The sequence below is a fragment of the Papio anubis genome, chromosome 8 (assembly GCF_008728515.1).
Source record: "Papio anubis isolate 15944 chromosome 8, Panubis1.0, whole genome shotgun sequence".
Lineage (NCBI taxonomy): Eukaryota > Metazoa > Chordata > Mammalia > Primates > Cercopithecidae > Papio > Papio anubis.
Genome location: NC_044983.1, coordinates 24,196,547 through 24,211,573, shown reverse-complemented (window position 1 = coordinate 24,211,573; position 15,027 = coordinate 24,196,547). Strand labels below are relative to the sequence as shown.

General features: G+C 48.4%; 1 protein-coding gene across 2 annotated transcripts in view; it reads left to right on the top strand.

The window, feature by feature from the left end:
• Window positions 1-231: 231 nt before the first annotated feature.
• Window positions 232-15,027, top strand: part of EBF2 (EBF transcription factor 2) — a 202,483-nt gene continuing 187,687 nt past the window's right edge. The window contains exons 1-6 of one of the 2 annotated variants that reach the window (XM_009212724.4): window positions 232-932; window positions 3,406-3,562; window positions 4,652-4,715; window positions 4,983-5,038; window positions 5,545-5,618; window positions 12,462-12,530. In XM_009212724.4, the coding sequence (XP_009210988.1) occupies window positions 802-932; window positions 3,406-3,562; window positions 4,652-4,715; window positions 4,983-5,038; window positions 5,545-5,618; window positions 12,462-12,530 (551 nt within the window). In that variant the 5' untranslated portion in view covers window positions 232-801. The remainder of the gene's footprint in view (window positions 933-3,405; window positions 3,563-4,651; window positions 4,716-4,982; window positions 5,039-5,544; window positions 5,619-12,461; window positions 12,531-15,027) is intronic. The other variant, XM_017961873.3, reaches the window with a different exon arrangement.

Genomic DNA, 15,027 nt, shown 5'->3' with positions numbered 1-15,027 from the left:
CAGTGCAGGGTGTGGGGGACCCCCAATCCTGCGCACGCACACGGGGTTCGTGCAAGGACGCGACGCCCGCAGCTTTCTGTCCCCTTTCACCTCCCGGAGTCCCGGCAACGCAGAGCGTGGCGCGCGCCGCCTGAGGACGTCGGCCCGGCTTGCCCGGCGCCGGCCAATCCCGCGCGTCCATGCAAATGAGGCTCCTTATCGGGCCGCGGCTCCGCCTCCCGCGGCCAGGGCCGTAGTAACCCATTCATGGGGCCCGCGCGCGGCTGCAGCCGGGCTCCGTGGCGCTCGCAGCCACCGCCTCCACTCGGCTCCGGGTCTTCCCCTTCCTTTTACAACTGATCCTGTTGGGGATTTTTTTTTTTTTTTTTTTTTTCCAAATTGGAACTGTGGGGAGGAGCAGGGAGGGGGTATCTGGAGGAAGGGCAGAGATTAGGCAGCCATCAATTTCTTCCAGTTTCTCCCAGAACAGGTGATGCTTCTAAATTGTGATCACTTTCAGGAGGCAGCGCTGCAGCTGGAAGGATGCGAGCGACCTAGGGTGGAGGGGCTGAGGCGGCAGATCTGAACTTACGGAGGATAAGAACCCGAACTTTGGCTACATCAGTCCGCACCTCTCCAGTGAAGCAAAGGACGGGTTATCTTTTTTTTTTTTTTTTTTCCCTAAGACTCAAACTTGGGCACTTGATCCCTTTTCTTGGATTGCTTTGGAGGAGACGATTTGCTGGCAACGTTGGAAACAGTCAGGACTGTGTTGCTGTAACTCTTACTTTTAAAGCGACAGTAGAGGATCAGACTTTTTAAATGTTTGGGATTCAAGATACTTTAGGAAGAGGACCAGCTCTGAAAGAGAAATCGCTGGGCGCCGAGATGGATTCGGTCAGGTCCTGGGTCCGGAATGTCGGAGTGGTGGACGCTAATGTCGCAGCGCAGAGGTAACGACACGGCCGCGCAATTATTATACTCTCAGTCTCTCGCTCTTACGGTCTGTCTCTCCCTGTGCACCCCCACCCCTGCTCCCCGTGCCTTTCTCTCTCCCTGTCTCCCCATCTGTCGCCCAGGCCCTGCGCTCTGGGGCTCGCCCTCGGGCAAGCAGATCGCTGCAGTCAGGGGAACGCTCACCCGGCAGCCAGCACTCGAGTTTCTGAACTGCCTGGGTTGTAGGCGTTTCTCTCCTACTCCTTTACCGCAGTCCACTCTTTGCAAGGAAAAATAACAAAGTAGCACCCAACATCTCCCAGTTTAACCGCTAGTCTTGCAAGCGGAGCCGGCCTGGCCCCGAGCAGAGCGTGAATACCGGAGCTGGCAGTGGCGGCGCGGGAGAAAAGCTGGCTTCCTGGCCGCTCCCGGCTTCGCCACGCCGCCTGCAAGCGCCTACCTCCCGCATCTTGCTGGGCGATTCCTGGAGGCCGGCGGCCAGAGGGTGGCGGCGGGGAGAGGAGCGGGAGAAGCCGGAGCGGCTGCCGGGGAAGGCGAGGCGGCCGGGAGCTCTGGGAGGGGGGACAGGCTGGAGGGTCCCGGCTCAAAGATAAAACAGTGAGCCAGACGAACGGAGCTGGGGAGCTGGAGAAAAGAAGAGATTTAAAAGAAGAGAAAAGACGGAGTCACAGTAGAAAGAGTTGCGGAAGAAGAAAGAGGCGAGAAAAGGCGACCGGCAGCCAGACAGGCTCAGGGATCGCCAGCCTCTGGTTTTGCGGATCCCTGAAGGTGACTTTGTGTCTAGGCGTCTGCGTGCTGGGATAGTAAATACCATGTCCGGGGTGCCACCCTACGAAGACATTACGGTCCCATTCTCTCATTACCACTACTGAGTTGGAATTTGTGGCCTCCAGGTCCTTGTCTGCGAGAAGGCAGCCCTTCTACCCCAAAGAGCCCATGAACTTCTTCCAGGACCCTCGCTTCCCCGGCTGCCCTCCTGGTCACCCACATTTAAGTGCCAACATCACACGGAGAAATGAGCCCTTTCCCAAACTGGCCAGGTGTCCCGGGTAGAGCGAACCGGCCTCCATCCTTGGAGGAGAGGAAGCAGAAGTCTCATCGCTCCGGGACTTGGGCCGGCGGCCGCTCCCTCCCTCCCGTGGACCGGGGCGCGCGGATTTCCCTCCGGCAGACCGCACAGCGCGGCGGTGGCCGCAGCTTTCCGCAGCGCTCCGGGACTGGCCCGCCCGCGAGCTGAGGGAAATAAGGCAGCACCGCAGAGTCCGCTGCGCCGCGCATTTCCTTGGGCTGACTCCTTAAAGAAGCCTCCCTCGCTTTCCTTCCTTCCCGGCATCGAAAAGTTTGCTGAAGCTGAAACAGGCAGAGTGGGGGAGATCTTAGCTAAAACATCACCCCTTTCAAAAGAGTGAATGAAGGCGCTTGCGCACCGGCGTTCAACGCTGGGAGACCCCAGCGCCGCAGGGCAGCTCCCGCAATCTGTGTGCTCGCCTGAGCCCCAAGTCTTCGGTGAAATGGGATCTGATGGTCAAGTCGGCTGTGACTGCGACCGGTTGGCTGGAAAGTGTGTGCACACACTTGACACACTCGAGGGCGCCTTCTGGGCCCCCCAACTTGGGTTTCACAGTCACTGGGTTCGACTGGCGCCGCCGGAAAAGGCAGCTTGAGTGGGGATCGCGTTGGCCCCAGGAAAGGAGGTTCTCGCCCTTTAACGGTTTGGTTTTTCCCCACCTAGCACCTCTGGGAGCGAGGGTCCCCTATGTTGGTCATCTCATTTGCGGTGGCCAGCGATCCCCGGGGCTGGTCACGAGGATTCCGCCCTGTCTCTGTCCCAGGCACAACTTTTCGGAAGAGCGAGGCAAGCAGCCCAAGGACCCAGACTTGGACTCTGTGTTGCTCTCCCTCCTGCCCCTTGGGGTTCTTACCCACTACTTTTCCCAGTTAGCATTTGGGCGTTGTGGGCAGTGGGTCCAGGACGGGTAACTCGAATTAATACGAAATAAAAGGGTCGCTTCTTCCAAAGCAAAGGAGGCACTTATTCCCCTAACCCTGGGCCCCAGCTCTGCATCCTTATACACCCAGCAGTACCACCTGAGGGAACGGATGGAGACAGCCCCACGGTATAGGACGCGAGCCACCTCCTTAGGGGACCACTCTGGGCCTCTGTCGGCAGCCCGGGTCTTTCAGTTTCCACTAAAGACGGGATGGTGAGTGGCCCAGCGGTGGGATGCCGGACCACTGGGTGGTGTCAGAGACCCCAGGCATCAACCCTGCCACCCAACCCCCGTGGCCACGGTGACTCCTTTAAGGAGTCTCCTCTTCCTTATCCGAATTGGAAAAAAAGCCCGAAGGGTTCAGAACTCTGGACCTGGGAAGTGGACGCCTTACCCCTCTGCATGTTGTGGGCGGTTAGTAACATTGCCTTTTTGTCCTTCCCCGTGTCTTGTGTCCCCCGTTTGTCTCCCTGTGCAGCGGGGTCGCCCTGTCCCGGGCCCACTTTGAGAAGCAGCCTCCCTCCAACTTGAGGAAATCCAACTTCTTTCACTTCGTCCTGGCGCTCTATGACAGGCAGGGCCAGCCGGTGGAGATCGAGCGGACTGCTTTCGTGGACTTTGTGGAGAATGACAAAGTAAGCGGAACGTACCCCCCAAACCCCGCGGTCTAATAACTCCCTCTTTGCGAAGCACTAAAGATTCCATCTGTCACTCTCGCGACACTTTTTCACTCGCATCATCAGGGATGATAAATCGAGGCTTCTCACCCCCAGCCTCTAAATCAGTCGATTTCCCGAACCTCCTCCCACCCCCACTCCCCCCACCGGTGCTGGAGGAGCGCTCCCGGCTCTGCGCACCGAGCCCGGCGCCCTTAGTAGCGCCTGGCTGTGGACTGACGGAGGAGCAAACGCCCTTCGAACTAGTTAAAAAGTACACCCAAGGCCGCCGCTCCCCTTCTCTGGGTTAATTTGAATTATTTTGCACCTGTGAGAGCCAGGTGGGCTGAGTTGCAGTACTAAGCGGAAACCGGGAGCCCAGCCTTGGCCCGCCTTCGGGCTGTGCCTTCTCTCCGTTTCTGTTCTCCAAGGCAGCGCCTCCTCCAAACTCAAGCCTGGAACTGGGGCTGGATTCGATCTCAAATGAAGGACAGTTCGCTGAAACTCATGTGTGACCAAAGGAAACTCCCTTGCCCTTTCCGGGTCTCCGTGTCCCCAGCTGTACAATGTGAGCTTTAGAGCAGGCCTTCCCAAAGTCCCTCCTAAACCTGGAACTCAGTCCCTGAGCTCGTGGCCCTGTGGGCGCAGTCCTTGCGGGATAGGCCGGAATGCTGCCTTTCCAAATGACAGGTCCCTTTCCTTTTCTGCCAAAGGAAGCCCTGGGGCTTCCTGAGGACAGACAGAGCCCGATGGGTTGGGTGGTGCCTGTTTACAGGCAGCTTTGGCGAGTTGTCCGGTTGTCGCAGGCTCAAGGGTCACACTTCTGAGGACATCTTTAAGGGAGACAGAGGGCTGGAAAGGGTCAAGTGGCTTCGAGTCTTGGCAAGTTTCCGGGGGCGGCCAAAGACAGGCAGATGCTCGTGCCCTTTGACCTAGGGCTGAATAGGGGTTGTTCGAAGCTGCCTTTTGATGGGGAGAAGGGATGTGGGGTGGGGATTCACTGTCTCCTCTTTCCCTCATTTTGGGGGACTGGAAGGCAAGGGAATCGAACGCTGCCTGTCTTTTCAGGAACAAGGCAACGAGAAGACCAATAATGGCACTCACTACAAGTTACAGCTCCTCTACAGCAACGGTGAGCTCCTCTACAGCAACGGTGAGCCGGCGCCTAGCAGCCGGCTTCTGGGCCGCACGCGTTGATCTTGCCATGATCACTCTCAGGAATCGCATGGAGCCCAGGGCGGCGGGAGGCTTGCCTGGGACAGGGGATTGGGAGGTCACCGTCTCCAGGGCGGCTCAGCCTGGAGAGGCTGCTTGGGCCTCAGACTCATAGCAGAGACGGGTTTGGGGTGTCCGGAAGGGGCTCCACGACCCTTGACTGGTGCCTGTCCGGTCCTCGCAGGTGTCCGCACGGAACAGGACCTCTATGTCAGGCTCATCGACTCGGTCACCAAGCAGGTGAGCCCAAGGCCTCTTGGCTTCTCTTCACCTGTCTCTGACCCGTCCCCCCAATCCCCCCAGTTTGTTTCTCACCTGCCCCTCCTCCACTATTTCCTGGGTCAGACTCCACAGCCCCCCTCCACGTCCCCCTCCCAGCACCTTGTCCACTCGGGAAATTTTTTTTTTTTCTGTCTCACCAAGTGACCTGTTCTGTCTGACTCAGGGAAACCCTGGGGGCAGTAAGAGGCGAAGAAAAAGGATGGAGAGGAAACAATTATTGGGAGATTCAGTTCCCCCAAACATTCCATTTTGCTAAGAATGATGTTCTCACTGGGGCAAACTTCTGTATGCCTTCAGTCGAGTCCAAACTCGGCAACCGCTCAGGTTGTGCGGCGGGCGGGAATTCCTAATGCAGTGGAAGGCAGTGGGAAGTAAAGCGATGTTGTGCTTGTTCTGAAGTCCCTTCTTTCCTTGCCCCCAACCCCTTTCCACATCTTCCTTTCCTGCTACTACCTCCTTCACAGCCCATCGCGTACGAGGGACAGAATAAGAATCCGGAAATGTGCCGAGTTCTCCTGACGCACGAAGTGATGTGTAGGTAAGAGCCGCCTTTTCCCAGGCCTTCCTGGAGAGCCCGCAGGTGCTCCAGCCCGGCCTTGGTGCGCCGCGTTCCCGGGACCAACTTTCAGGAGTGAGGGCTCGCAGCTGAGAGGCCTCGCGGGCAGACGGGCGCAGAGTGTAGATCCACGGAAACCCTTTCATGCAAGTGTCTTGAAGCATAGCCGTTAGGACTCAGAACGACTCGGGACTCCACCTCTCTGATGTCGCAGGAGTTTCCTTCGGCCACGTGGAAGGTCTCCACTGTGCCCTGGTCAGTGGTAGTGGTGGAAGCGGGCTGGGCAACCCCGGGCCCGGTTTGGGATCAGCTGGAGTTCCCGCCCGGCCTCTAGTGGTAGATTTCCAGGAGGGTCACTTGTGGAGTTAATGAGTCAAAGCCCTGGAACGACTCCTCGTCTGGGCGAGGGACCACCAGAGGGTCCAGCGGCTCATTTCTGGGGTGCTTCCTGGCACCCTGGCACCTGCGGTGATGCGGGGGCGTTTCTTCCTCCCGGGAGGTTGCTCTCTTCGGAGTTCACGTGTTAGGGGAGTTTCTCAGGTCAGAAGGAACTACCTGGAAGAAAAATCTGTCCAGTTCCCACCAGTGCGTTAGGAGGGGCAGGGAGAGGACCCGCTGAGAGATCTGGAGTGTGGAGCAACAGCTGGATTCTGATGTTCACGTCTTGAAAGATTCAGTCTACTGGCCTTCCTGCACCTTTCCCGTCTTCCTTTCAGACACCAATCCATTCCACCTTGAGTCCTGTGCATTACTCCCTTTGTTTTCTGCCTGCCTGGAAGAAAATTTAAAAAATCAGAAGAATTGCATCCACCCTTATTATTTCAACAAATGTTTATTGAGTGCCTAGTATGTGCCCGGTGTCGGCTGGGTGCTGGGGATCCCACCGCAAACAAGATATAAATAGGAAACTCTGGAAAGAGTGTGGCTATTTTATTATGAAAATTTAAATGTCTATTCCATACATGCTTTTCTTCCTCCAAAAATCTCTGATTGGAGGGAAAGCCTCAATTCTTCCTTACTTGGCTATTGCTTTAGTGAATGTCTCCCAACTCCAGACTTAATAGTTTTGGGTAATTGCAGGTTATCTGATTTAGTGTGTACTGTTTTATGGGCAGCTCCCTGAAGCCCTGTCTCCCTCCCCAACCTAGTCAGGAAGAAACCATAACAATCAGACATGTTTGTTTTGGTTTTGACCAAGTATTAAAAAAACAAGCTTTCCAAATGCCAGTGGCTTCAGCTGAAAGCAATGGAGGCTTCCTTGCTGAAGTAGCTGGGGGAAGACATTGGGAGGAGTAAGAAGATAGATACTCTACTATCTCAGGGACCTTTGATAGATTTGTTCAGAAAGAAAATACAATTCTGAGATGTACTTTATATAATACCTAGATTTAAATAGAACGCTTTGATTAGGTTGGTTAGTTGAAGGGAGGTTTTTCTTTTTATGCCTTTGTTTGGAGAGATTACTTTCTGAAAAGGAAAGAAAACAAAACCAAAAACTGATCCATTGTCTAATGAATTATACCTATCATTTTAAATAACACTTGCATGCCCCATCCAGCTGTAGTTAAGACTGACATTTTTATTTTTAAGCCCAAACAAATCCTCCTCATTTTATGCTGTTTAAGTAGCAGCATCAATTTTTAAAGCCTCTAGTTTAGTCTGCATTAGTAACACAATATAAAAATTTAATGTACTGTAACTTCTCTGTGTTGGAGACCTGGGAAGATGCTCTGCTGTTTTCTTCCCAAACTAGAATTTAAAATAAATATTAATTATGTGTAACTAAATGATCCATTGAATGGATACTGTCTGCAGCATATGCATGTGTGTGTACACGTGTGCAGACGAGATGGGTGATGGCAAATATTAGATGCATCCAAAAGGGAAGTTCTCATTCCATCTGTCAGAGCTGGTTGATACTTCAGGAAGGGTGAAAAGTTCCTTCTCTTACATTTTAAGAGCCAGTTGTAGCAGTCAATGATTGAGAGATGACTCAGGTGCCCTGTTTCTTGAGGGTTACTGCATATACTTAGTTTCATTTGCATAGTGTTATTTGGCATACCTGGGCACTTCCCCGGATGGTTTTAAGTTCTGTAATCTTTAGTAAAAGGCTCATAAATCGGTGTTTAGCTTTGAATAGGGAACAAAGCAGAGACAAAATAAATCTCTTTAGGAATAACTTTTTCTCCCTTCCCCAATGGTCTCTGCTCCTCTCTTCCCTGCTTTGGTTCATTTTACCAATTATTAGCAAGGAGAAATCTAGTTGTTATGGCGCTGCCTGCCACCCCCGAGCCCTCAATGCTCAGAGGGTTAAAAGATATTATAATTTGAACAGAAGTCGTCTCAAGGCCTACAGCTGGCTAATAACAGAGTTGTATTGAGCTCGAGCAAACCCCACAGCTGTGACTTTTCGCCACAAGGCGCAGGCTAGACAGGGCCCTAATCAGATGGGCCAGCCGGGCAGTGGGGCCAGTGTCTTTATCGGCCAGATGGTGTGAATTTAGACACTTTTGTTATGCAATCGCAGGGAGGAGTTGGGGAGAAGAAAACAAAACAAAAGCCACCATGCTGTGCGCTTATTTGAGTTTGAAATTAGAGACAGATTTTTGAAAGTTGAAGGTTGAATTTTAAAAACTATTTTGGAGGGGATAAGAGACACACTTGCCGTGAGCTGGAGTTTGGCTGACTGGACACCCTCCGTCCAACGCTGGGGCTTTTTCCCCTTCCTCAGCCATCTTTTCTCTTTCCCTTTCTGAAAAATGCAGGTATGATTCAGGATTGTGATAAGAGTTCTCATGTTTCCCCACCTCCCACTTCTAACTTGTTTTATTTTTTTCTCTCTCCTTCAAAGACTCCGGGTGGAGATGGGGAGAATAAATTCAGTGTTTCAAGTAAAACGTTTTCCAAATAAGTACTAGAATAAAATAAACCAAACCACGCCAGAGAGAAACAGTGGAACAGCTTCCATTTTCATTCATTAAGAAAAAAGAGCACCTCTGAGTCTCTCTGGGGTTGTTACGAACACTATCTTAACCTATTGCCAAGCTCAGTTTCCTCTTCTCTTTGTTTTATTATTTTTTATCTTAGAGTCAGTTTTAGAAAACACTTACTGAGAATGTCAGACTTGCTTGTTGGAGAATAATCCTAGCCTTTTAACTAAAGTAGCTGAACCTGAAGTTGGTCACTCAGGCTTTGTCTACACAGCAAAGGGAAGGCAGAATTAAATTTATCTGAGTAATTCAGGGACCTGGTTTGTTAGCTGTTCCACACTGTTTGGGGAGTGTAAGTTCACAAACATCTCAGGTTCTCCACTTCCCATTGCTTGTGCTAATATTGCTGGCGGGAGGACTGAATGCCGTTAAAAACAAAGAATGACTAGAACATATTAATGAGAACTTTTCTCTAAAAAAAAAATATAATAATTTGCTTTGGCCAACTCACAGACCTAGAAAAATGTTAAGATGGGCTCAAATGGGGCTAATTCAACCAAGTTCTATTATTTTTATACCTTTACTATTATAGTTCAATGGCCAAGTGAGTGTCTTCTATGTATGTTTTGTGCTGAATATCAACATTAGAGATGATATTTAAATATGTTACTTTTGGAAAATGGAGGATTGGATCCTAAAGTTTATCTGCATTTTTCTTTGAATATCATTTCTTCCCAAGTTCATTCCCTACGTTATACTACACTGGCACCAGGCTTACATTTTTATCTGTTTTTCTTTTCCTCCAGAGGAAATCCCCACGGAAGGCAGCTGAATTGAGCTGAACAATTTTGCAAACTTACTCAGCCCCCTCAGAATCATTCCTACCCAAACTAAACAGATTGGCACATTCTGACAGTGTGTGCTCTTGTAATTAAATTGTACCCGGCATTGCACACATATTTGGGGTTAGGTTGACATGCTGGTGATGTCAAAGGGGAGAGTCTTGCTTGAAGGTCTGTAGGTAGCTAGCATGTATGGGTCTTTTGAAATTGTGTTGCTAAGAAAAATGGTTTGCCTTAACTGCAAAGGTATTATGTTGACATAAGCAATATTCTAGAAACAGGAAAGGTGGGAGAAATGGGTGGGGGCGTAGGGATTTGGGAAGAGAGACAAGGGCTTTAGGAGGTGGGAGAGCAGCTGGCCTGCATTTTTATTGGTGTTAATCTTGGGATGGATTGAAATTTTAAAAGTTAAGACCTAATATAATTTCAAAGGCCAAATATTATTTCAGAAAGTCCCAGTGGCAAACTCTAGTATTTAAGAAAGTTGAGACCATTTTTCTTTTCCTTTCTACTAATTTGATTAAATTTCTTAAAACCTCATTGTGCCCATTTGCTGCAAATGTTTAAGCATCTCTCAAGTATATTTCACTTTCTGAGGATGGTAGACTTATTCACTGGCGAATCCACACCCATGAAAGAGATGGGTTTAAAAAGTTTTAAGATATTTATGTTTAATTCTTGGAGAACCAGAGAGGGCAAATGAGCTGCAGAGAGCCACAGAGCTAGGACTGGGGCTGGGCATGGTGGCATACACCTATAATCCTAGCACTTTGGGGGGCCGAGGTGAGCAGATAGCTTGATCCCAGGAGTTCAAGACCAGCCTGGGCAACACAGCAAGACCCTGTCCCTACCAAAATAAAAAATCAAAAATTAGCCGAGTGTGGTGGTGTGCACCTGTGGTCTCAGCTACATATGGGAGTCTGAGAAAGGAGGATCATTTAAGCCTGGGAGGTTGAGACTGCAGTGAGTCATGATTATGTCACTGCATTCCAGCCAGAGTAACAAAGGGAAACCCTGTTAAAAAAAAAAAAAAAAAATCTAAGACTGGGTTGGTGTTAGGCCTTTGGGTTCCTGCTGTCACATGACTTCCCTTTTTTCCTTATGTGATCACCACTTTCAAAGGGTGCTCATGGAATCCCCTAGCGTCATGAACTTAAACCTAGAAGAGACTCTAGAGAGAATCAAATCCAACACTTCCACTTTATTCATAAGAAAGAAAAAGCCCAGAGGGGTTAAAGACATATGACTAAATTTGTGAAGCTGGTTGGTGACAGCTTGGATATCAGAACGCTGATTCTGAGTTCAGCAATCTTCCTAAGGTATCGTGTCAAACTTAGGCTACAGAAAAACTACCATGGAAAGGGCAATGCTCACATATAGTTTGGTTATTGTTAGCGTGCTTACTTCTTAGGCCTATTCTCCAACCAGTATGGATGATAAGGATTTTTTTTAAAAAGCCATGTCAAGGCTACATCCTTAGCCAACTATAGTTGATAGTGGACCATGTGCCTGAGATGAGCTGAGAGGTATTCAGAAGTCTGTACCTCTGATAAGCAGCAGATGGGCTACCTGGTTGTAAGGAAGTGAATTCCCAGTGCTTCTTACCAGCAAGCTTTCTTTGCCCTTCTCACATTGGTCTAGGTATTTTCGAATAGATACCTTTGGATTGCAGTGGTTTGCTCCCCTCTCAGGCCCTAGGGGGTACTTTCTGTTTGTTGTCATTGCCCCAGGGGATCTTCTTTATCTCCATCTCAGCTAATCCTATCAACATTTATTGAGGTCTTTCTACCAGGTACTCAGCACAAGGGGGACATCTTGGGAAGTGGAGTTTTCAGAACTGGGACTTACAAACAGTGGGATACCATTTCTGTTTCCGACTTGGTGAAAATTATTGGAGCTATCATCCTACAGCTCCTTGCCTCATTTTCCTCCTATTTTAAAATGTATACCATAGTTCTGGTCTTCCTCTTTAATCTTTGAAAAATGATGGAAATAAGTGAATGAATAAATGTTTATAAAGTATACCAAGATCTCTGGAGAAAGAAGTTATGTAAATAAGGTTTACAGTAATCCAGGCAGCTATTTACAGTCTATTTTATATATTTTCCTTCTTCTCCTTTCTTCAAATATTTATTGAGCCACAAAGACCTAAAATAATCATAAAATCATTGAATAGCAACCTGGAAGCGACCTTATTGACCTTTAAATCCAACCTTCTGTGGTTCTGATTACAAATATGGGTCATAGGAAAGTTGAGAATTAGCTTCTAAGTCATAGAGTGAGAATTTGAGTATATTTTGGCTTCGGGTTCAGTGTTTTTAATTTTTTATCTTATAAAACATGGTCACAAATCCTGCCCTCAAGCAGCTTATAGTTGGGAAGCTACCTTAGATTCATTCTGTTTTTCCTTCAACTTTTACTTTAAGTTCAGGGGCCCATGTGCAGGATGTACAGGTTTGTTACATAGGTAAACGTGTGCCATGGTGGTTTGCTGCACAGATCAACCCATCACCCAGGTATTAAGCCCAGCATCCATTAGCTATTCTTCCTGAGGCTCTCCCTCCTGGCACTACCCCTCTGACAGGCCCCAGTGTGTGTTGTTTCCCCCCAAGACAGATTTATCTTTGTGAATGTTCTTGTGGCCAGGTGCTACAGCTTATGCCAGTAATCCCTGCACTTTGGGAGGCCGAGGTGGGCAGATCACCTGAGGACAGGAGTTCGAGACCAGCCTGGCCAACATGCTAAAAACCCATCTCTACTAAAAATAAAAAAAGTTAGCCAGGCGCGGTGGTGCACACCTGTAGTCCCAGTTAGTCAGGAGGCTGAGGCAGGAGAATCACTTGAACCCAGGAGGTGGAGGTTGCAGGGAGTCAAGACAGAGCCATCGAGCCACTGCACTCCAGCCTGGTGACAGAGCCAGACACTGTCTGGAAAACAACAACAACAACAACAACAACAACAACAAAAATCCAGAATGTTCTTGTCATGTGCTCATTGCATTTTCTTGATTTAATAAATTTCTTTCATTCTTTTGGTTCCTTCCCAATCTACAGTCGATGCTGCGAAAAGAAAAGCTGTGGAAACCGAAATGAGACTCCATCGGACCCGGTCATAATTGACAGGTAGGGGGAAAAAGTGATTTTTCAATCATTTGCGGTTCCTTTTCTTCATGAACCTTTTGAGTACTGATCCACGGAGCTTTGCTGTCAGGTTGGTTTCATGTTATTTCAAGACACTAAACTCGTCCAACAAGGGCCTCCTCATGCTGGCCTTTCTTGCAAGAAGCTAGAATCTTCCTTTGGAACACGTTTCTGTAAATCTGTGGCGGAGTCTTTTCCAGGTGCACCAGCTTCAGCCTCAGAAGTAGTATGTGTGGTGCAGGATATAAGCAATGGCGCCTCTCCTCTCGGGCAGGGTATGGTCTCAATCAGTTTTCTAGAAGAGGCAGTGTGCCCCAAGTTAAGTGGCACCCGCTTCATTATTCTCCATGATTGCTGTTTGGCTGGAAGATTATCAATTTAGATTATGGTTTAGGGGATATGATAAGCTCTCTGTTGCGCTGAGGGAGATTCCTTTCTACTACGGAGGATTGCATTCTGGGTTCTATGTTATATTCAGAATGGGAAACATTCTTTGGGACAAGACACTAATTCACTGAAATGTGATTTAGGCATCCTCAGCTGTCTGTTTTTGTGATTGGAAACAGAACTTACAAACCAACGAAGAAATACCAAATTAACTTCCAGCAATCATGTAATTTTTAAGAAACCCCATATTCCCACCCCTAATTTTTTTCTCTTTCGTTAAAAAACGGAATAATTCCCTATTGCTTCTTTCTTTGGGTTTTCACATTTCTAGCCAGGTCCTGAAATGGATTGGAGAGACCACAGTCTCCAAAGTTGTTATTCCAATATTCCAACGAATTCTCAGTTGGGAGAATGGAACCTCTGGCATTCTTCCCAGAAAGCCTGCTTGCTTTCTTAGTGGAAAGTATAGCATAGCCTAGGAACTGAGGAGGCTGGAACTCTGATCTTGTCCTAGCTTCTGACCTTGGACAAAGCACTCAGCATCTCTGTTCTTCAATAATGTAATGATGGGTTAGGGAGTGCTGTCACTGCTGTAGGCTTCAAGAGGCTACTGAAATATCAATGGCAGCTTTGCAGTGTTCTCTGAGATGCTTGAAGAGGATGATAGGCAGATATAAAATGTTTGTTGGATATGTATAGTGTCTTTGCCATTTTAGAAGTTTCCAATGAGCTGCATTTTAGGGAGCTATTGGGGTCGCTCTGGTCTTTTTGAAAGTACGGAGAGGCTTAAATATAGAGAGTCGCAAGGACTATTTGGAGTCAGTCATCTTCCTCATCTTATAGATGAAAAGTCTGAACCCTGAGTGGTGGCATGACTTGCCCGTGGTTGCGCAGCTGGTTGGGCAGAACTGGCATTAGAACACAGCTGTCCTTACTTCCAGGCTGGGTGCCATGGCTCATGCCTGTAATCCCAGCACTTTGGGAGACCGAGGTGGGCAGATCACTTGAGGTTGGAGGCTTGCGACAAGCCTGGTCAACACAATGGAACCCTGTCTTTACTAAAAATACAAAAATTAGCCAGGCATGGTGGCACATGCCTGTAATCCCAGTTATTTGGGAGGCTAAGGCAGGAGAATCGCTTGGACCCAGGAGGCAGAGATTGCAGTGAGCCAAGATCATACCACTGCACTCCAGCCTGGGTGACAGAGAGAGACAGTGAGACTCTGTCTCAAAAAAAAAAAAAAAAAAGAACACAGCTAAGCTGTCCTTACTTCCAGACTGTGCTCTCTCCATGGCCACAACCTCATTCTCCCAGCAGTTTTTCTGTCCTGATGAGTTGGATCTGTTCATTTCTGTTTCCCAGGGATTCTCTGGGAGACTGGAGGCATATGAGAGCAGCCTAGACCCTGTCCTTTCCGGCCTGTCGACTGAGCTCACTAATCTTCATCTAGTCTTTTCTGCTATCTTTAGCTTCTGTTTTTAAGAAAGTACTCTAATCTCATGACTGTTACATCCTTTTTTGCAATAAACACCCTATAAACCAGCTTTAGAAATGTTTGCAAACCTGTAAATACTCATCTGAACCTTGCTTCTCGTAAGTACACACCTTAATGGCTCTGCACTAAGCAGGAGCTCCTACTTTAAAGAACTACATCTAACTGCATTCACCGATAAAGTTGAATATGCTCATGTTTTCTTCCTATGTAATACACACACCACATGAACAAAAGAAAGTATCTTTGCATCAATAGAAAGAAAAGATTTTCGTATTAGGCGCCTTCATAGTTTGTGCTAGCGTGCTTTAAATTCTTCTGAGAAAGTAGAAATTGTATCTTGGCTGCAGATTACGAGTTTTATGTGACTGTGGCCTTTATTTTTACTATCCTATGCACAACAAAATAGTCCAGTGATGTCTCTGCATCACTCGATATATGCGTTACTTCCTAAATGTTGCATGTCTACACATGGAAACATACATACCAAAGGGTACTATAAATTGTCCAGTATCAGGTTTTAAGGAAGCCCACTTTACTACAAACAGATGCATTTGTTTAGCTTGCTTATGGTAGGGCTTTTGTTTGAAGATAACTGT